The sequence below is a fragment of the Centruroides sculpturatus genome, unplaced genomic scaffold (genome assembly GCF_000671375.1).
Source record: "Centruroides sculpturatus isolate CEXI.00-Female unplaced genomic scaffold, Cexi_2.0 scaffold49, whole genome shotgun sequence".
In the NCBI taxonomy this organism is placed as follows: domain Eukaryota; kingdom Metazoa; phylum Arthropoda; class Arachnida; order Scorpiones; family Buthidae; genus Centruroides; species Centruroides sculpturatus.
Window position 1 is genome coordinate 938,308 of NW_019384317.1, and position 23,340 is coordinate 961,647.

General features: G+C 36.2%; 1 protein-coding gene and 1 long non-coding RNA gene across 2 annotated transcripts in view; one reads left to right on the plus strand and one right to left on the minus strand.

Annotated features, from left to right (window-relative positions):
* Window positions 1-884: 884 nt before the first annotated feature.
* LOC111623751 lies at window positions 885-5,572 on the plus strand. The gene is made up of 3 exons (XR_002756476.1): window positions 885-906; window positions 3,549-4,839; window positions 4,903-5,572. It is a non-coding gene; the product is annotated as an uncharacterized LOC111623751 (long non-coding RNA).
* Window positions 5,573-15,365: 9,793 nt separating this feature from the next.
* LOC111623995 (nuclear receptor corepressor 1-like) overlaps window positions 15,366-23,340 on the minus strand; it is a 39,645-nt gene continuing 31,670 nt past the window's right edge. The window contains exon 19 of the mRNA XM_023366766.1: window positions 15,366-22,079. Within this exon, the coding sequence (XP_023222534.1) occupies window positions 16,276-22,079 (5,804 nt within the window). The 3' untranslated portion in view covers window positions 15,366-16,275. The remainder of the gene's footprint in view (window positions 22,080-23,340) is intronic.

Below are 23,340 nucleotides of genomic sequence, written 5' to 3' on the forward strand. Positions count from 1 at the left end.
ACCGTAAATGTGTAGTTTTCTTTGTAGTATTTGCGTTTAGTGGTTAAATTGTTTTGACTTAATTGAATTTGAATATTTTCGAATCGTTCTTTATTATCCCCTCTCTAAACGAATAGCCTACTCTCTTCGCAGTATATACAGTATTTTCCTTTTCTGTCAAGTAGCCGGATCGCGCACTAACTTTTCTCGGAAGGTGAAATTGAAGCGCGAATGTTGTAGAATAAAGATACGTACTGTACGGGTCGAATTTTATCGCCTCCCTTTCTCCTCTTATTAAATATTTGTTAAAAATTAATTTTTTATATAAAAAAAATATATTAATGCGAGCTAAATATTACAAATACTGATTATAAAACTATTTAGGTAAATGACCGGGGCTCCTTTCGGAGTAGGTACCCCCTTCGAGCGCCTCTCCCCCTATAAAATGACTTGGTTTTTAATTTTGCCGGAGTCGAGTGCCAAAGTACAATCGGAGTTGAATTTATCGTTCGTGGTGTTAATTCTCAACAAAAAGGAAAGACGGAAGCCGATTTCTGACCTAAATTATCCGTGAAAAATGACGAGGACTTAAATCGAACCTGATAAATTTTAAAAGACCAAATCGGACTCGACTAGAATAACCTACATTTTAGAAATACAAATTGGATTCTCTAACGATTTGGAACAGCATCCACTCAAAATCCTTATTTTATAACTTAGAATGATCGTCCAATTCTCTCTAGCTAAAGGTACTGTAGAGTACGTGAAATAATTAGTATGCATTTCTGCACGGGTGTCGTCACCGATAACGTACGCAATATTTTTATGACGTCGACGTTCGTATTATTATATGTACATATAATAATACTATTCGTATTATTATATGATTACTATAAATACGACAGGCGGCATCAAATATATAACATTGTGAGTACCGTACTTTGATTCTTTATTTCTCCTTTAAAAATGTAATTATACTAATTAATTTATGCTACGTAAGGACTTTTTATAAATTTAATATAATATTCACAATTTATTCTCCCGAAAACATAAAAATGTTTTAAAATGCAAAAGAGGTCGACATATAAAAAGTCAAATTATCTTTTAGCGTACGAAAAAAGACTTTTATATACAGGCACTCGGAGCCTCTCGAATTCCGTTTTAATATTATAATATAAACCTTTTTGAGCTTCGGAGTATATAAAAACAACGAAATAGAGTTATTTTTATAACGAAATTGTATTATATTATTTTAAATAATAAAATGTTTAAAAAATAAATTTGTGCCTTAATGCAACGGAATAAATCATTTATAACAAACGCTTTCGAGGTATTAATAAATGGAAGACGGGACAAATGGGTCGTCGACCCTCCCGAAATAGGACCTGTGTAAATCTTATAAATAAGGACTTATATATATAAATCCTTAAGTCCAGCGACGGTAATTACCACCGAACACTGGTAATTATTCGTGGGTCCACTCTCCAGCAACGGGCTGGACACGCGTAATTTTCTGGAATTTTCTTCAGGTGTCTAACGCATTAATAGAGGCCATTTTCCGATAGAAAGACCTTTCGAGAGGCATCCCCTCGATACATCGTCCGCGCGTTATCGTGTCGCCGTATTCCAAAAAACCAATAAACCCTTAAAAATCATTTACAAATACGTATATGTACTATAACTATAAAGAATTCTTACTCTTTCCACCTCGTGGGCGCTAAGAGGGCCTTTTTAATCATATCTGTTACGGGCTAAGCCAGGCCGGCAATGGGGGCGGCCGAATGGTGAAGGAAGGAGCCCGATTTATCGAAAAAGAACGCCGGTGGAAGAATTTTGGGTGATTGCTCGCCCAGTTTTGAACCTGGATCCCGATCCCCCAGTCGGCTCACTGCCGATTGCTGCTAATTGGGACGAGCCGAGACGACCGAGGAAGACACTTACCTCTTTCGGACCGCGTTATCCGTCGTGCTTTTTTTTAATTTGTATAATTTTTAAATTAAAAATAATTTTAATATTTTAATACGTACTGTACAGGCTTAAAATAATAATTTCTTTATATATTATTTATTAAATTTATGTAAATTAAATCGACTGTAAAATAAACGATTTAATTAAAAAAGCATTTGTATAAATAATGAAAAGGAACATCGTTACGCCATATCCTGTCTGGTTTTTCCGTTTTAATTGTTTACTCGGAAAATAATTTAAAAAGATTAATGTTTATATTCTTTACAAGAAAATATAAACAACCAGCATCCTTTAACGCACTCATTTTCGTTTTTCGGATAGATTAGCTTTAAAAAATACCTCAAAAACGGGTAATATATTTTTCATTATCGGGCACTCCGCCCGATACGCTTATACGATCTGCACGACATTACGGGACGTGGCCCGTCGCAATACGGACCGATAAAACTAGGCTCTCAAAAATATTTATTACAAATTATGAAGACGTTGGGCCCTCGAAGAAGTAAGCCACCTCTTTTAACGTCTCGGCTCGTTCCAATCTAATTCCCGCTCTCTCCTATTTACTAACACGAAGAAAGCCCGTTGGCGACCGGCGTTCGGTGGTTTTATCCACTCGGCCACGGGCGGATTCGTCGTTACCTAGGGCAACAAAAGAAAAGAATTAAAAAAAAAAAGTTTGTTGCGAACTTTGACCGCGACGTCAGAATCTACAAAATAAAATAATTGGCTCGCGTGGGGTAGAGGCCACGGCCTTCCCGTTATTAGCGCGACGCTCTAACCGACCGAACTAACTTCGAGACGTATTTTTACAGTCTTCGAGAATATATTAGAGATCAGATCGACACTTACGATGCATCCAACGATCTAGTTATATGGGGTCCTTGTTATATCCACGAATTCCGCTATAATTACCCCTCGAGCGTGTATTAAGCTGGAAGACGAAAGCGGAATGAACTGGAACCAAATTGAAAATGAAGTGATAATTTAAAAATTGATCGTTTTTTACCACAGTTTGGGTGAATTTATGACAATTAAGCCACGTTCGTTTACGGCATTTAGAGGAACAAAATAGCTAATTGTTAAGTACTCGATATATGATTTCATTCAATAATTGCTCTCGAATAAAGTTATTTCTTTTATTAAAATGCAAAAATGCAGCGATGTTTTATAATTAAAATATTATAATATATTTAAATTCGATTTTCGATTGAATTCAAAACTTTTAGCTATTTAGTTTGTATTTACAGTTGGTTTTTCAATAAAACGAGCAATTATTTATCGTGACGCGGCCAAAATACCGAGCTGCGATTTTTAATCATATTTTTTAAATTTATTTAATTTAAAATATATGCTCTCCACTTCAAATTAGTAGTGTCTTTCCCCGTACATAATACTTTTCCCGTTAGCGAGCCTCGCGAGCATTGCGGGCCTGGCCGTTTGCTAAAAAAGCCCCTCTTAGTGCCCACACGACGGAAAGTTTTTTAATTAAAAAAGAGAGGTACTTTTGTGTAGTTTATGTCGTTGGAAAACGTGTTTTCAATTCGGAACACAATATATTTTTATTTATAATAAAACATTTAACAGTTTTCTTTTTGATACAGATGGACCCAGCCGACTTCCATCACGACATTCGTTATTCAAGAAGTGAAAACTCGCGGTACCCTCTCAGATACCAATCGCTGTTTGGCATCTCTTTACTTCTAACTATTATTGCATCCTTCTTTTTGTTATCGAGATTATTCTCAGATAGTCCAATATTTTTATTAATGGGCTTGATTATTCTTGGATTCGCAGTTATTATAGTGCTGATGGCGATAATATGGTATTGTTTAGAAAAACTGAATCGTTACGTCTACAAGAGGCAACGAGTCCAGAGGAATTTTGTTCGGTCTCTTCCACCGTATTCGAATCGTTTTCAACCCGCTCTACCCTCACCCAGTTTTAACAATATTCCATCTGTGCCTAGACTCGTCGATCGATCGCATTCCGACATTAATGACGATCTACCACCTTCTTACGATAGTATTACGCGAAGCCATATGCCTGCAATTGTACATTACGGTAAAGCGGAACAATCTGTCACATTTCATTCCCCCTCTAATATATAATCTACCAATAGCACGGAAGTTGGTTCCACTTCTAGCACACCCTCATAAATCATACATCAGTTAATAAATTAACATTTCTTTTATTAACGATCGAATCGTCTTTCTTAATACTGTATAAAATTCTAAAGCCCTTAGTTTTAGTGCCGCAGAGCGAAGAGTCGAGAAGAGCACCTAAACGCATTACGTTTTTAAATATCATCGTAATTACTGTATCGCCGCGAGTTAAGTTATTCTTCTACCGGCGTATCGAATCTGGATTCGATTTCTGTTTATAACTTTACATGGGTATTTCGAATGAGAGAATCACGCCGACTATAGTCAAAACAGCGAAAGAGTAGACACCAATCAGCCTGAGCTGGAAGGGTCTATATCAGCGGCGTACCCAGGGATTGAACTAGAAGGGGGCAACTCCTATTAGTTTGGAGGAAGTGGGGGGAAGTGAGATTTCACCACAGATGGCTCTAGTCTAGTCACAATATATATTGATATTATTCAAACTGTGCTGCGTGTCAATTACTACACTAACAAGTAAGTTTTCTTCTTCGCCGTTGGTCTACGTCAAACGAAAAAGATGGAACGAGATTGAAATCGGGTTCTTCCCGAGCCCAACAGTGTTTTCTCACTTTAAACAACCTCAAAAATCTCTAAAGAGAGAGAGAATTCAATAATTTTATATTCATAAAATAACAATTGATTATAGTTAGAATATAAAACCTTTTAACCTTTCTATTTTAAGTAATTAAAGAATAAACCAGTCGACTATTCGTCACGCAACATCCGTAAAGTATGAAATATTTCTAATTTTTAATTTAAATGAGGATCTGCGAATTTATAAAATCTATTGTAGAGAGAAGTAACGATGTAAGAAGGAATAATGATAATTAAATCGTCGAATCGAGTTACGGTCTACTGTTTCCTTTGTTTTCACCATTAGCACCGAGCTTATGGCGCCAAGGGAGCCAGAAACGTCGGCCAACTCCCGCTCCAGACTAAACGGATGCGCCGTTTGTGGGCATTTACGAGTCTATGTAAACTGAACCGGAAGGAAGATGCTAAAATGGAGTGCGTCCAATCCTCCCAAATCTATAACGAGAAAAAGGAAGCCAATTAGGGAAAGAAAACTTTCCGAAGAAACAAAAAAACTAATGGAAAGATTATTTAATTGCCGAAATAGTTCTTTTTTCATCCGATATAAACATTACCGTTTTCTTTTATAAAATGGCTATTGAAAATCTTGCGTGTTTTTGCCAGGAATGTTGTATAGTACGAAAAAATAATTATTTTAACATGTACTAGAGGGCGTTATTTACAAATTGCCACGAGGCGCGGTTCCTTTGACTTTTTTGTTCCTATCGATACGCTCTACAGCTCCGTCCAAGTCCCAATCGCGTCATACGGACCTATTAAACATTCTATAAAACCTTAAAATAGTTTGATTTATTTATTTACCTTCGCTCGTAAACCTCGATTTTAAATGTATCCGCCATTTTTTCGACAAATTTCCCGCCAGTCGATGCGCGACGTTCACCGAGTCACGGGATGTCGTAAACGCGCGGCGCCAGGTTAATCGAGGCGTATAATAATTATTTATACCATTCCGTGGTATAAATAATAAATTCCTATTACAAATAAAAATAATTTATTGTTAATTTAAAATCGTCTCTAGGACGCCCCTAGCGGGCGTTTTAGGCAATGGATACCGTTACAGACGCGAGATTTCTGGTAGTGTCTTCCGTGATAGAAGAAACGATCGAATAAAACGATGATAATACTTTAGATAAATGAGACTACGACTGCGGGTAAACATTTTACTGTATTTACATTTAAAACAGTTTTAGACCCACTTTTATTCTGTAATGTTTTATATAAGTTCAACTTTAGCTGTATAAGATTTCAAAGATATATATAGACTAAATTTTTTTAAAAAATTTTACATACAAAATCTGACACAAAAGCAAGAAGGGTAATTATACAGTTTAAGGGAATATGAGATTTTTATTTATTTTATTATAAAAAGAATGCATACTTAATAGGCATTCAGAAACCGCATAACATTTTTCCGGGCGACCAGTATATAAAGTGCTATAAACAAAAAATTATAGGACTACTTGCCGATTGTGCCCCGTTCGAGACGCCATTGTTTATTAAGCTTGTTTTCGTCGCCGGGCGGCACATTGGACGGCGGAGGCGTACGAAACGTGTCACGTGACTACTCGCTCGCCCGGCATCTCTGACGTGTTTTCTGATCACTTAATACAGTCGAACATCGATTATCCGCAACATTTCGGGACTGGGGTTGTTCACATAGCTGATTTTTTGGATAACTGATTATTTACAAAAAATATATTAAACACAAAACTGTATTGTATATAATTTGTATCACACGTCTTACAAATACGTACTGTACAGTACCTTACATAATGTAGTACATTAAAGTAAGTCTACAGTTTAGTTTGGTAGGGAGGGAGAGAGTGCCGCAACGCCACAGCATTAGCGGAAATTTGAATTTGCAGACTGGAACGCTTTCGGTTGATCGGTATTCCGATAATCGATGCTCTACTGTAATAATAATAAATTATGAATGACTATATGAAACAACGAAGGTAAATCCGCTCGCTAAAGGCAATAATTCTATCACGATATATATTATGATAATAAATATTAGTCAGATGCAACATAAGATGTCTATTGTCTTGATGTAAATAAATAAAATCAATTTTCCTTAAGACACGGAAGAGATTAGTATGTTTAAAGCCAGAGTGGAATTATTACTTATTTATCGAATTATCATACGTTGTTATATGTTGATTTTATCCATATTTAAAATGGAATGATGTTTTAATATTTCGATTAACGATGTCTCTACACTTTAACGAATTCTTCTGCAAGACGAATAAGTGATCAGAAAACACATCAGAGATGCCGGGCGAATGAGTAGTCACGTGACACGTTTCGTACGCCTCCGCCGTCCAATGTGCCGCCCGGCGACGAAAACAAGCTTAATAAGCAATGGCGTCTCGAACGGGGCACAATCGGCAAGTAGTCCTATAATTTTTTGTTTATAGCACTTTATATACTGGTCGCCCGGAAAAATGTTATGCGGTTTCTGAATGCCTATTAAGTATGCATTCTTTTTATAATAAATAAATAAAAATTTCATATTCCCTTAAACTATATAATTACCATATTATACTCTAAATTTTCTTTCGCGTTGTCGCACCACTTTAGGAAGTGCCCGTATACGTAATTGCATCGGTTTTAGCAGCCGTTTAATTAGTTTCGATCGCCGCAGCAAACGATACGGACGATCGTTTCTTTAAACTTTTTGATAAAAAAATTACGTAAAATTGGGGTCGCGTAATTATCCGAAATTATTATTATATTTTTAGACCGGAAATCGCTAGTTTTACGCAATTTTAGTTCGATGCGGTATAAAACCGACTTCCGGTAGAAGTTTGTTTAAGACACGCCACCGAAAAAGCCCCAAAATGGCGGCTCCGGAAGTAGGTCACGCGTGTCCAGGACCTACGTATACGGACCTAGGGCATTTAGAAACGACGGATAACGCGGTGACGGAGGGATACGCAATTTTAAAGAGAAAAGTTAAAAGAAGGATCTCGATGGTAAAATTTAAGCATAAAACGGATTGTCTGGCCGACAGAGCATTCGAAATAGCCGCGAAATAATTAGAATACCATCGCGCTTTCGCAACTTACGAATTTTCATTGGCAAAAAGCGCATAATGGGACCGAGCCACGGAAGACGCTTTCCACGATAAACTATTACTAAGAGCGGCCGTTCCGCAGGAATTTTGAAACGGATGCGGAGTTACTCGGAGGAATGACGACTATATTTTGTTTTTCGTCCTCGATGCCATCGACACACGCTTTCGGTTCCCCACAAACTTTGTTGCGCTATGTTATCAAATACTTTTTTAAAATAATCACCGAACTCGTTTTGCGACCTGATGATTTTGAATTAACGCGGTGTATAGAAACGCGCGAGGAAGGGGTATTATTCCGAGCAACTTTTATCGTCGATTCGTACGCACGAACCTGACCGAACTCGTAATGGGCTGGCTAAAAGAGTTTAAAAACCGCGCGATACGATAAAAAAGAATTTGAGTCGACCGCCAAAGACACACTAAATAGTCTGTGGTAAAATGGAAATGCGTCTTATATACAGTAATTATTTCTTACGAAGAAGATAAATTAATTTCTTTTATTAATCGCGGGAAGAAAGTATTTTAACGCATTTAAAACTTGTGTTTTAATGAAATTTCTCGGTAGAAAGATTCCGTAAAATATTTTGCATTTTATCTAAGTTAATTAAACAAGGTCTGATCGGAAGTGGAACCGAGAGAGAATTCGGGAGGACCGCGAAGATTTATAAATTTTGCAAATAGAATTAGAATAAAATTTGAAATTATTCTACGGGAAAATAAACATAGAAATAGTCGCATTCAAATTCTTAAAAAAAATTCGACGGTTAAAGCGTAAAACGCTGCCTTAAACCTAACGAGGGCCGAATCGATTACGACCGATGGGAAATAAACGTTTACGTAACGACCAATGGGCCGTGTTCTACGTCGCTAATTTGGTCTTTGCCAAGATAATTTATTCGTATGTTTGGAGAAAAGTAATGTAAATCTATAGACGATTAGGTGGTATTATGGAACACTTCGGATATTACCGAACCACCCCATTTCGAATCGATAATAAAGGCGAACCGTAGCGAAATGTTGCCGAACCGAACTAGGCAGACATCCGTAGTCAGGGGAAAACCAGTTTTATTTCAGTTAAACGGTTGTCCGTATTTAATCGGCAAATTTGTTTTTTTTTTTTTTTTTTTTCAAAATTCGCAAGTTTTGAATGCTAAGCGAATTTAATTATTTTTAAAATATAAATCGCGTAGTTGTAGGTTCGCCGGTGCACGTATTCCGTTCCAGAGACTTAGGGGTGCATATTAATCTGCGTGACTTTCACGTTTTTAAAGTTTGGTGCCGACAGGAATTAAGTTAACCCAAGACGGAGATGCGTGAAATACGGACCCCATCGGTGCTTTTAATACGGAATCCACCTCCTCCGTTGTTCGGTATTACCGACAAATTCAAACCATAAAATAATGTTTTTACGTTTTATTTTATTTACGAAAACATTTTTTTAATTTAAATACTATCTTAACAAGAAATAAAATGTAAGATAACAATCGAAATAAACATTTTTTTTCACGAAAAAAAAATCGTCCGCTTACAAAATAGCGCGAAACTGAGCACGCGCGAAGTGACAGTATCGTCTGGTAAGGTAAACAGTCTACAAGTAAGTTGAAACTTTTACGTTTATTTATTTGAAAAATAAGAATAAATGTAGTAAAAATGAAATTTTATAAGTTATATTTAATCACCATTTTTTAAGAATCTTATAGAAAATGTTTTTTAAAATTTGATATTGTTGTGAATAATTATAGATAAAGATTTAATCTAGAATAATATTTATTATAGATAATGAGAAAACGTTACTAAATACACTTGATATTAAAGTGCTAATGGAATGTGTNTTTTAAAATTTGGTATTGTTGTGAATAATTATAGATAAAGATTTAATCTAGAATAATATTTATTATAGATAATCAGAAAACGTTACTAAATACACTTGATATTAAAGTGCTAATGGAATGTGTATTCAAAGCTGTGTACCTAAATGGTAATGAAAAACTAAAATATTAATTGTTATATTGGTGGTTTTACTCGCATAAGGTTTATTATAATATTTATGTTTTGTAGTACTGAAGAGGGTTCTTTAATAGGACCGAAATGCATATACAGTGATTAAATAAAGAGAAGCTATCTGCTGTGTGATGGTCTACCGCTAAACCTAAAATTTATATATTTTTCGTGCGGATTTACAGAGACTTTATAATAATTATATTTATAAATGTAGCAGTTGTGATAAATGGGCACACTGTTCTTGTGCCAATATTGAAGCGATGATGACTCTCCTTTTGACTTGCCTGGTTTTAAAGATGACACTGCTTGTCTGTTTGCGGATGGTAGTCACGGGGAGGTGTGGGTGCAATGCCTAATGTGTGCACATAAACATTGTGCTGATGTTGATATTTGTGATTTTTGTAAATGATTAGCTTCTTTGTACATTTAAATCATTTTTGCGTTAAAATACATCGGAGTAAATAATTTTGTAATTATTTAACATTTTTTGTACTTTCCTATTTGTTTTTGGCTACATTAAAGCATTTTTTGAAAATATAGGGTAAGGTTCCGTATTACCACCCGATTTTCTCCAAGCCTACTTTCTGACTTCAAAAGCCATACTTATAGTTACGCTAACGAAAAATCCAATTAGGAACATTTAGTTTAATAGTTACCGGTACTTTTTGCACAAAAAATGTGGGTCTAGTTACGATACCTTGTTTACAATTCACTAAAATGTAATTGGGGTTCCATAGTAGCACCTTCTCCTCTATTACGAAAACGAGACGAGTTCCATTAATTACGTAAGTAGTAATTTAACGTTACAGATATAAATTCGATAGTACGAATTCCAACGTTAACCGGGTAATAATTCCCGGTGAAACGTATTTGAATTTTTGTTTTTAAATTTAGTTACTAAGCCGTAAATTTCTATATTTTTCTTAAGTAATTTTTAAAATTGAACGTAAAATATATCACAAGCGTAACTACGTAGTGCTAGGTTTGGTAAAGTTGACGTACTTCGATGGAATCTCGCCGCCTCCCTAAAATCGCAGTTGTAAATGTTCTTACCAGAAATATTGCTTAACGGACATTTCTTTGTCGTTTCACCTTTTACAAACGTCGACGTCGCTCTCTGCCATTTCCTTTCCTTCGTCAATTTCGTCAAAGTTGAAACGTGACAGACAACGGGCACGCGTACCAATGGAATTCCTACTCGTTAGAAAGCCGTTTAATTCGTTCGACGTACTCTAAATAAAATATTCTTAGAATTTTCGTACGGCATTTGTGTCGACTCGATTGTCAATCGTTTCTTAACTGTTGCGGAGTAACGTTCGATTTTTATGTATTACGCTTTATGTACTGGCGGGGGTCGAGGTAAGACGAGGTGGTTATTTTATACAGATTTTGAGACCGGATTCGAATCCGGAATCTTTATCATCGGTAGACTTTCTTGCTATCCGAAAAGGATAGAAATGTGTAGTTTTCGTATTGGCCTATCTGTGAAAAACAAACGCGAGTGGTATATAAATGTACAGTAGGTGTACAAAAACATATTATACGCTTACGGGCCACTGTTTTGCTCTTATTTTATTGTCATATAATTCAATTGTAAGCTCGCAACTTCGGTTCTTTCTGTGACTCGACGCGGCAACCTAAAAAAGTTATTTATATATTCAATATACTGTACTGCTTAATTTTATTAATTTTTTAATTCTTTCCAAAGGGAATTATCCTCCGGAAATCCCTTCCGGTCTTACCTCGGTGCGAACAAATATGGCCGACGATTTCAGACGAATGCGGCACAGTATTTAACTAGTAAAGTAAGTGGCACGGAGAAACTCGAAACGATGTTTATCGACGAAATTAGCCTGGATCAGCGGTTTGAGCAGTAATGCGTGACAAACGAAAAGCTGCCGAGAAAAGAAAAAAATACGATGAAAAGTACAGATAATAAAGAAATAAAATAAGTAGGAAAAGTGGCGTTGAGCTTTTGTCCGGTGTGGACCGAGGGAACTGCGTCTGACTAAAAAGCCATTTGAAACAGTTACATAAAAGTTGAAAATTTTCCGATGGGACGAAAGGAGATCGGTACGGGCCCGGGCATGCCGTTATAGCAGAGACGATCCGAGAGGGACGTAAATCTGGTTCCTTTTTATTTCAACTCGGATAACTTTTCCGCAGTTCAACCGAAATTAACCAAACTCCGTAATCCGAAAAACAGCACCCAAAATGTCCGAGTCAAAGAGGCGAAAGTCGACACTTTCGTTTTTTGAATACGTCTTTCCTCAGAGTTAATTATATTTACCAGAAAGTAATTTATGCTCCAGCCAATGCTCAAAATTCTACTGAGAATTTTGACATCAAAATCTAAGGTGGGAAGTTTTTTAAAAAATCGGACAAGAAAGGTACAAACGTTACAAATATGACGGAATATTCAAAAATTAATTTTAAGGCCTTAAAAGAAAATCAAGAACCAGATAAAGTGGATTTACAATTGAATTATTATTTTAAAATAATGTGTAGTTTTCACTAGAGAAGTATGCAATATGTTTACTAAAATTAATAAGGAAAGAAACCCATGTTCGTGGCTAAACGGTTAATGATTTCATAGTTCTTTACAGCTTATGTTGACATTTAATAAATCATAATGAGGTTAACAAAAGTATCGCAAAGGATGGAAAACTTCGGTAAAAGATCTTATTAGTTTACAAATGTATTTTGAATTTCGTTTTTTCATTCGTGTGTATTGTTTTCTGTTGTCAAAAATATTTGGGTACAAATTTTGTATAAATACATTTTTATATGAAGAAATTATTTTTTATAGAAAATTTCTATAAAAACTCTCTCTCAAGACCAAGAAGAAATGGAAATTCAACGAAATAAGGCAAATAAAAATTAAGTTTTCCGGGTATTATGAGATTTTGTTTAAAAAATAACTTTTATATTATTAATCATAAATAAGTTTTCCGGGTTTTTCTCCACGTCCGTAACGCCCGAATAGGGAGGGATCCTTTACCCTTAAAAAGACCCCCAGAAGGCAGATAGCGCCGAGTGTTTCGTCGCCATAACCCGACAAAACAAACAACATAATCGTAAATAAAAAAAATTGTCCTTGGCGCTATCTCTTATTAGAATTTTTAAATAAAAACTTTATATATTATTATTATAAAATGGCAAAACGCTTAATTTTGAGGGTAGACACGAGTTTTATAAAAAAATTTTAAATATGATAGGTGAACCACCTCTATCTCCCCACCCTCATGTTTAGCCGCCAAAATTTCAAGGTCCCCCGAGTGAGAAGATAAAGGGGAGTCGTATCTCGAGTGGGAACGGACTTAATGATTTCACTTGTTAGCATTTATTTTATTATAAAAGTCGTCTCTACCTTCCAAATTATGCGTTTTGTCATTTTATAATAATTAAAAATACTGTATAAAAAAGACGGCTCCACGGACATTATTATTTATTATTAATAATTAATTTTTCTTTTTAACTAAAATCTCGTTGTTAGATTGTTTTTAGCTTTTACGCCAGCTATTTTTCGAAATTGCGGGTTGGAGCTCCAATATTCATCGAGTTATTATTTTTTGAATGTAGCTAATTTATTTTCTATTGTCTTTGGCGATTGTTTAATTAAAATTCTAATGTAAATTTATATACGACTGTCCATATTTTCTTTTAACTTAACATCAGAATGATGCTTCTTAAGGTATTGTGACGATAAATAATTGCTCGTTCATGTATTAAATCACACTACTAATTGTGTTACACATTAAAAAAAATCTAAAATCACAAGGATCCGAACCCATATCGTGCAGCACCAGCGTCTAGCATCTAGGAACTTCGATAGCCCAGGTACTACTGAAATTGCTAGGATAGAGGCCCGTTTTTCGGACAACGAACTGTTTCGTTCGAATCGTCTGGCCTTCTCTGCCATCGACAGATGCAATTATCCGATCTTCACGGCTTCGTCTATTGTCTCGCGACATCTAATAATCTCGAAACAACTAAAATCGATTTCGTTCCTTTACTTCGCACTTGGATAACGAATGAGAAACTTCTCCACATGATAATACATTTCAAGTAGAATTTGGCATTTCTTTATAGTCATTTTTTGGAATTTACAATATATTATTCTTCACAAAACAGAAATTGAGAGATCGGAAATTTCACTTCAATGAATGAAATGGGCAGGTCTACAGAAGTGACAACGGAACAAAAAAAATCAATTTTAAGACGTGTCCAAAAAGCATAATGAAGACATATACAACGTGATTTTTTTTTTGTTTTTGCTACATCAATAGCTTGTAGGGTCACCAGGCACTCGGCCAAGCGTTTCGGTGTGCTTCCAACTGGCTTTGAAAGGTAGTGACGTAACACCGCATCTTGGAGATCATTAAAGAACGAAAACCGCCTGCCTTTATTGTATACTGCCCGAACCACTTTCTACGATGTTACGGTCTGATCTTGCAGACCACTTCGATCATTGAATATTTCTTTCTGCCATCCATTCTTTGGTCGACAGGCTGCGTTAACCTGTTGAAAAATAGTTACCTCCACCTAGAAGCCATTTGTAAACACATAAATGCGCATCTGTGAATTCGTTGCAGGAACTACTTCTAAATCGGCCTTTCCTCTTGATGACACTGTACCCGCACCTTAATGTTTGGTTCTTTCCTTAAATCATTTCGGTGGTAATGCGTGTCGTCGTCCAAACTGAAACTCTATTACAGAACGATACATTATTCCACCGAATATTACATTCCGACCACTTGAGAATGGCGTCGTCCTTCATAGGTGAGGTTGGCTCTTCAATTTTGCGTATTTAGATTGATGGAGAACACAGGAAACGGGTGTTGGCATTTCGGCAGAAATTTGGCTACAGGACAGGCTAAAGCAATTACCAGTTAACTTCCTCTAGCAAGTACATTTTCAATTGTTGATTTCTTCAGCAATAGTGAAAATTGTTTCCAAATATTCCGAACTTCCCTTTTGCCAACGATTTGTTGAGGCATTTTTCTTGTTCTAGCCGGCCGCACGACTATCTTCAATACATGTAAATATTGTCCCCAGCTGAGAAAAATCACGTTGTATGTGCCGTCCCTAAACTTTTGGTCAAATCTTAAAATTAATTTTTTATTTTTAATGTTCTATTGCATACATACTTCTGTAGAACCTCTCGCACATGAGTGCAGTTTAACTGCAATCAGATATAACACAAAAATGATGGTGTCGTTATAATTAGGGGCAGGAATGTTTACAAAGTAGAGCTTGATAAATTTAGACACGCGATCATTTGTTACATTAATTAAGGAGCTCCCGAGTTATTTTCATCAAAATCCTTTACACATTTCTAGGTTTTTTCGCTATATTTTATTTACACGTTATGTTAGTAGTAGCTTAGTCATGTAAACTAATTGTTAAACAATTAATAATACGAATTTTTCTATTATATTCCAATAATATATATATATATATATATATTTAACTGAACAAACTAAACTTTACTAAAATCTTACTCGCATGTAGGCACTTTTATTAATAAAAAATTTTTAAAATGATATCGGCAGAATCCAAGGAAACACAATCATTACACCAGATTGTTTGTGACAACGTTTAATTTGCCAACAAAAGTAACAACTTTTGAACACTACAGTCTGTTTTAGTCACAAACAGCCAGCACAGATATGATATACAATCTGTGAAGAACAGCCCTAAGATGTTCAGCAGGTAAAGTAAGGAGGTCCATAAAAATATGTACACCAGTAATTTATACCTCCATATTATTTCGATTTTTTACATCCTGCTGTCAAAGCTGTACCAAAAAAAAAACAAAAAAAAGGAAGGGCAATCATAAGAATTAAAATGTGGAAATATTTTCTTTGCAAGAAACAGTGTACTTTTGCCACATGTACAAAATGAAAGAAGTTCAAACAACCAGGAACCTTTTTTTGTTTTCTTAACATTTACAAATACTAATGTATATTCATGAACCCTTCAACTTTGCAAACACACAAAGAAGTAATGCATGTCTGCTGGCTTTACATTTTACAGTGGTGCAACATACTGGAGTCTGTAGGATTCCTATAGTACCCTGCACATGAAACCAAGGCACAAAGCACCTGCTAATAAGGAAATCACTCTGAGTCCCGCTCGCACGAGATAATTCCCTGTGAGATGGCAGTGTCAGCAGACGGACATTATGAGGAAACACTTTCTCCTTTATTTCTGAGATGTAGCTATCTTGTGCACACGTTTTCCTTAGTTGTATTTTATCAAACGAAATCACAGTCGAACACAGTTTCTGAAGGTGGGTTGTGAGCAGAATCTGATAGATTTTTTGTCCTTCTTAATGCTCCACAGGCCTTTAAAAACAAGAAACCATGAATGTGACCACTTTCAGGCACCGTGAAGCATAATTAGCTGCACTAATTTGTAATATGGAATGCACAATATTGTACAACAGATTAGTCTCTTTAATCACACAAAATTTCCCTTTGGGAATGAATTTCAGTCTTCGTCCGACAGAGGTTCGTACTGAGAAGAAAGAATTGGTGCCGGTTGATTTTCTCTAGATAAAGAAGAGGGAGAATTACTGGAGGAACTACTTCCGCTTACTGCAGATGACTGGATGTGTGATGATGCGCAAGAAAGGCTAGAATTTGGATTTTGTGTCGAAGACGGACTTCCACACTGATGGGCCGAAGCGGCTAACGACCTGACCGAAAGCGCAGAATAAGCGTAAGGATACGGGGTATTTCTAGAAAAATTTGAATATGGAATGTGCTGGCTGGAAGATACAGATGGCGTCATTGAACTAGAGGAATATATTGGACTACTACTGCTTATGCTAGTGCTAGAAACTGATGAACTATACGGAGAATAGCATCCCGGACCAACTACTCCGCTCGACAGAGGGGTATTGGCCCTGCTATTCTGTCCCTGGGTGGATGTAACAGGACCACTCTGACTAGGATCAGAGAGAGAGAGACTTCCATTTGTACTGCCAACCTGTGCATTACCGGTACTACTACTACTACCAACTTGATCTCGAGTTTCTATATTTCCAGAAGTGGAAATTGTTTCTTGTGTAGGAGGAGAAACGGGTTCAATTTGAGACGAAGATGCACTATTAATATTTGACGATTCATCAATTACCATTTCTCCAGATGCAGGACTGTCTACTATATGTGAGATACAATCAGTTGTAGTTCTATCATCTCCAACACCAGAAGTAACTTCCCATTGGTTTTCTCCTTTTGTTTCACAGTATGTAGAGCTTTCTACCGTTGACCTCTCCCCTTCTCTTCGACTGGACTGAGAAGAATGTAATTCAGATGGAGAGGCACTTCTAGATAAATCATTTCCGTTAGAACTAATAGGAGGTGAAGGATGACTTTCAGAAATATAATTGTTATTTTCATTCTGCTCTCCGAAACTGGCTAATTGTGGAGGTTCCAAATGTCCTGACGTAGTACTACTATGTGCATTTTCTGAACTTTCTGGAAGGGGTAAATTATTTTTTTCTGTAGAACTTTCAGGTATATAGTGACTTTCTAGACGAGATTTCTTCCTTGATGTTTCTTCTAATTCTTTTGTTGTTATTTCCGTACTACTAGGAGAAGCTGACCTGGGTCTAATTCTAGATATTCGAACATCTTTCCAATCAGAATTGTGTGGAACACATTCTAAATTATGTTTATAGAGATGTGAACTGTCTGCCATTACACTAATTCTACCAGGATTAGAATCAACAGCAGATGATGGGCGTGGAGGAGTAGGAATAAAAGAAACTGGAGTAACTGCAGGACTATACCTTTGAGAAGATTGAGGTGTCATGGTTTCTCTAATATTTTCTGAAGGACATTCATTATCATAGTTATTTAATGAATTATATCTAATATTTTGTGATTGATCTTTCTCTTCTTTTTGCACACTTTGAGAAGAAGAAGGAATACCTTTCCTCACAGATTCATGAATTTCATTATTTTCATCAGTAGCAGTTCTCATAACCTCAACAATTCTATTTTTTACATAATCTAATGGAGAAAGTCCAATTTGTTGTTGATGAGGTGGTCTGTTTGAAATCGAGGGACCCAAGTTTCCTATACAAGTGGGAATGTTAGAACTATGAACAACGGAACTAGATACAGAAACAGAAGATTCCGAGGACTCGTGCTGATACAAGCGGCGAGTTGTTAGCAAGCCAGTTATACCCGGATTTGTTACCCAAGCAGATGTCCTATTTGAAGGATGTCCGGGAAATGAATTGTTGTCCCCAGATGTTGTTGACGATGCTGAAATTACACGAGAGTTATTACTAATAATGTTATCCGATGAAGGTTGATTTGGTGGTGAAATAGGTTCGACAGCATATGGTGTAACCGGAGATGTACGTGATGATCTCGAAGAATGTGATGATTGAATGCACGGAGAACCCGATTGAGCAACTCTAATAATTTGACGTTCGTCTTGATTCATAACATTACCAGCAACTTGAGTTGGCTGATGAGAAATACTGGAAGTATCGGCACAACCTGGAGACTGATGTTCTCTATCACGATCCTGTTGTAAAGCTCTTCGTAATTTCCAACTATGAGAACTGCAAGCCGAACCAGAACAATTCTGAAGACTGTGATCTGGTTCACTCATCGGAGAACTTTGAGTACCAGAGAGACCTTCAGCAGGAAGAGATGCAGCTATACCTTCTAATGGCCTATTATGATGATGAGAATCAAGTACATGACACACATCAGATTGATAACTTGCTCTATTTGAGGATGCAGGTGACATAGAACTTCCAACAGCAATACGATTATGACTATAAGAGGACTGGGCAGAATGTATATCATTAGATGAGCTAAAGTCTTTAGATATAATAGCAGCAATCCTTTCACCCAATGTAATGTTTTTCTCTGTCATACAAGCAAAAGAATCTTGTGCTATAGGAGAGTTATGATTATGACTACTAGGTCGTTCCCTGTTATACCGTTCTCTGTTTATAGGAGGTTCGTCGTCTATTGTTACAACTTCTTGCCTACCATTATTATGATTTACTCTTCCACTTTCATGTTGTCTAGCATCACTTTCAGATTGTTGTCTCTGGAACAAATTATCTATTGCAGCATTTTTGTTGTTGCCAGGATTTTCGGCAGTCTGATTAATTTGATGAGTGATAATAGCATCGATAAGATTAGCAGCTGTAAAGCCATGTTGAGTGGAAGTTGGTTTTTGATGGTCCTTTTGAAATGATTGAGAAAATATTCTAGAAGCTTCATTATCTAATTCATTTTGATGAGTATAAGGAGTTGAAGTCGTGGGTCTTTCTACCATGTCCATTCTAATATATTTTGGACGATTTTCGTCCTCTTTTCTGTTCTGAGATAAACCTCTTTCACGACTTGATCTCGACATGCCATAATTAGGTTGTCTCATTTGTTTTTCAAATTGTTCTCTGGTGAATGGTTCTCTTGCATTGGACAACCGTAAACTAGAAGTTGATTCTGTAATTCCCATTTTAGGTCTTTCCAAATCTACAGTTAAGCGTTCTAAATTATTATGATCATAATCGGTATTTGGGCCTGTTTCAACAAGATAGTGTTGCTCTTCTCGGATATTAGAATGACCAATAATAATCCTCTCTCTTTCTCCATCTACCGGTAAGCCTTCCACGCTAGCTCTACCATGCTCTCTCTCATTTCGATATTTCTCGCGAGAATTATTTGCAATTATTGATTGTCCTGACTCGGAGTAAGATCTTGGTCTCTTATGCATATCTAGAAGTGATTTTTCCAATCCTTCCACAGTTGATCTTTCCCTTGGGGAGCGAGTGATCTCTGAATGCATATGCATATTTGGACTTGAAACAATTGGAGAGCGTTTTTCTTCTTTTGGTACAACTAAGCTTGGTTGAGCTGCAGCTGCATTAACTAAAGTATTAAATGCATCGTGAGAAGAAGGATTTATAGAATATGTCCCTGGTGGAGGATGTCGAGGAGAAGGTGCTCCTTTTCTTATTGGTGGCACGGGACTTATTGGTTCTGTCCTCATGTCTAGTGAACGAGGCGAAGCTGACGTCGGAGTCTGAATTACCGATGGTTTAGCAGTTCCCCATGTAATACTACGCTGAATAACATTCTGACGAGGCGTGACATGACCTTGCTGAAGTCCTGGGCTATGAACAGAAGATTGTTTAGACACAGGTGATGGCCATGAGGTATTTGGAGAAATTTGAGATTCATTTCCAGGACTGTGTGTCCTATCTATTTGTACAATTGGTGAACTACTATGATGATGAAATCTAGAATCACCAACTGGAAAGTAAACAGATCCTTGACCTGGAAAAGGGACACCACTTGTATTTGAAGGATAAGGAACATTTGTATAAACTGAAAATATACGAGGATCTGGAGTAGAAGAACCACTTAACGGTGGATGTGGATTGTTTTCATGTGCTCTAGGAGATATTCTAGCTTCTTTTTCAGAATTGCTTCCCCTTCTCATTTGCATTTGTTTTGATGTGTTGAAATCTATCATAATTTGTTTTGAACTAAGCTGAGATTCACAATGATAAGCTGATCTTGAAGTTTGTTGTGGTGAAGAATAAGCAGTAAATGATTGTGGATATGAGTATGGTCCAGTAGGTGACATGCGCCTATAGTAATTTTCTATAGCGTTTGGATCATACATGACCCTCAATCCTGGCCTAGGAAGACCTTCTGATGCTGTTACTGGATTTCTGCTGTTGCCATCAAAAGTGGGAGTTGGTGCAACAGAGCCTTCTAAACGTCCACTGCCTGACATTCCTCTTTTTGAAGCAGAATCGTGAGATAATGGGGTTCCTAATGTAATTGATCCAGATTCTTTAGGCATATGCGCTGTAGGATGCCCCAAAAAATTGTCGTGTCTTGACACTGATTGTGAATGATTAATATTATTAGAAGCAGAAGAGAGATGCTGATTAACTGGAGTGCCTTGTGTTATAGAACCAGGAGGAGGATGTGACATTAATTTCTCCTTATATGGTAGTTTTGGTGATAAAGGCGTAGATTTAACTGATGATGTTATAAGTGGAGGAGGAGGTGGTACGTTACATTTAGCAGATTTTGGTAAAATTCGTGAAGGTGGTGGTGTAGCAGGAGTAACTGGTGTTGGTGGTTGGGCAATTAATTGTGGAGGTTGAGAATGCAACTGATCGGGAACATTATACGATGTCTTTCCATGACTCTCATTAGAACGAGAATAATATACTTCTCGAGGTTCTGTAGTATATTGAGGAGACAAGTCAGGTGGAGGAAGAAGTCTATTTGTTCTACTATAATTAGAATGAGCTGGTGGCGGAGGAATACCACCATAAGGTGAAAATTGACTATGTGAAGTGGAATAACCCAGTTCGGAAGGTGGCCGAACGTTAGTTACAATTCTCTCTCTTTTTAGAGATCCATATTCTCTTGGAGGACTGTAATTTTTATCTCTAGGTTTGTCTTTCCTACTCAGATCTTGCACTTCATAATCTAATATCTCCATATCTGGTTCCCTATTCATATGATGTGCATACTGAGCCATCAGTCCTTCAGGTCTTGTTACTGAATAATGAGGACGTGAGGCTTTATGAGCCGCTGGAGGCGTATTACTTAAATTTGCATGTTCACCAATTTCATCCTTTATTTCCTGAGAAGCTTCTCGAGAAAACATGTCCTTTTCTCTCTCTCTGTTAACAATTGACTGTAATGTTGATGATGAAGTGATGGGTGTTGTACTCTTTCCTGGTTTTACAGGTGATTGTAAGCTCATTTCTATAGCTTGATAAATGAGGTCTCTAACACAAGTTGGCTCATCTTTTTGAGATTTACCATCCTGAGGTGACGGATGATAAGCTTGAGTCCGAGAATGATGAGAAGCTATGATTTCATGTGGTATTGTTCCAATAACGGGATCTTGTAATAATGTCTTTACTAGTGGAATGTTATATGACGATTCATGTATTCCAGATCCATCTAGTCTATCCTTAGGTTGCACTGAGAATGAAATACAAGAATTTCCACTACCAGGAATCTGGTTGGCATTTTCATTTCCATTTCCACTTTGTGGTCTACTAGTTTCTGAACTCGCTAGCTGTGTCGAAGTTGTACTTCCATCGTTTTCATTTAAGCCCTGACCTTCATCGGCACTAACTGTTGCACTGCTGTCATAATCAGGAACATTTCTTGGACTGTGACAAGTTTCAAGTCTTGGACCATCATTAGTGTCACATACTTGTTCTTTATGAATTAAAGTTGGAATAAGATTTGGTCTAGAACAGTCTTTTTCAGAAACTGAAAAGAATTAAATGATTAAAATTAAATATCATATCTAATCATATCATATGCAATATATTTTATAACAAAAATTTTTTAAATATAAATAAATAATCATAATTCCATACTCAATATAAATTTTACATTTTCATATTTGATTTATATGCCAAGCTTCATGGCTGACAATTTCACTTGATCTTTAACCGAGTTCAAAAAATTCCATGTTGCTATCAAATTTACAGTGGTACCTCAGGATACAAAATTAATCTGTTCCGAAACTGAAATCGTATCGTGAAAATGTCATAAGGTGAATCATTTTTCCCCATACGATTACATGTAAAACCAAATAATTCATTTCAACATGAAAAACACACTCAAATTAAAGCTAAGTAGTACATTAAAAAAAATAACTATAGTAAGGAAAACACTGAAAAATGTATTTTGTAGTTGTAAATGTATAAATAACCATAATAGAATAATAATTGATTTAAAAAAAATGTAGTTTTATTTGCAATTTACCTTTGAGGATAGACAATGGTGGAGGTGTAAACTGCTGGCGGAAAAGAGGGAGAAGGGAAATGATACTAAAAATTGTTACATTATGTTATGTAAGTTAAGAACTTATAAATAATTTAACACTAATTTTTTAACTTTTCTGTTTTATATATTTTTTTAAAATTTTTTATTCACTGCTTTTTGCCATCTTTCCTTCACTTCTACCAAGACTTTAACTGGATAGAGGTCGCTTGGTAAAATATCTATCCAAAGAGGTTTGGCTTTGCCTACTTTTTAAAATGTTTCTAAAATTACTTAGGAAAATATCATTACTCCGAGCAGCAATATGGCCAGTGTGAACCTTTACGGGATGTTTCTTTTCAATAAAATCAGTCACTTTCTGATAATAACTCGAGATTTCCTTTATCGAGCAAGATCCTTCCACGACGAAGCAAACGCGCGGACCGAGACTGATAAACAGAAGTGAATAAAAAATGACTCTGCTAACTAATGTAATGCCATATGGTGAGTTTTTGTTTGTATCGTGGAGCAAAAATATGTTCAAATTTCGTGTTGTATCCTGAAAATTTCGTATGCTGGGGCGTTCGTATCCTGAGGTACCACTGTATATTGAATAAACATTTAGAAGAATTAATAAAAATTTTTTGTTGCTTGTTTATTAGACATATCAGTTATTAAATATTATCAGAATTAGCAAGTCCTAAAATATATAAGTTAAAAATAATAACAAATATAGTAATATAGTAATATAGTTACTATTATT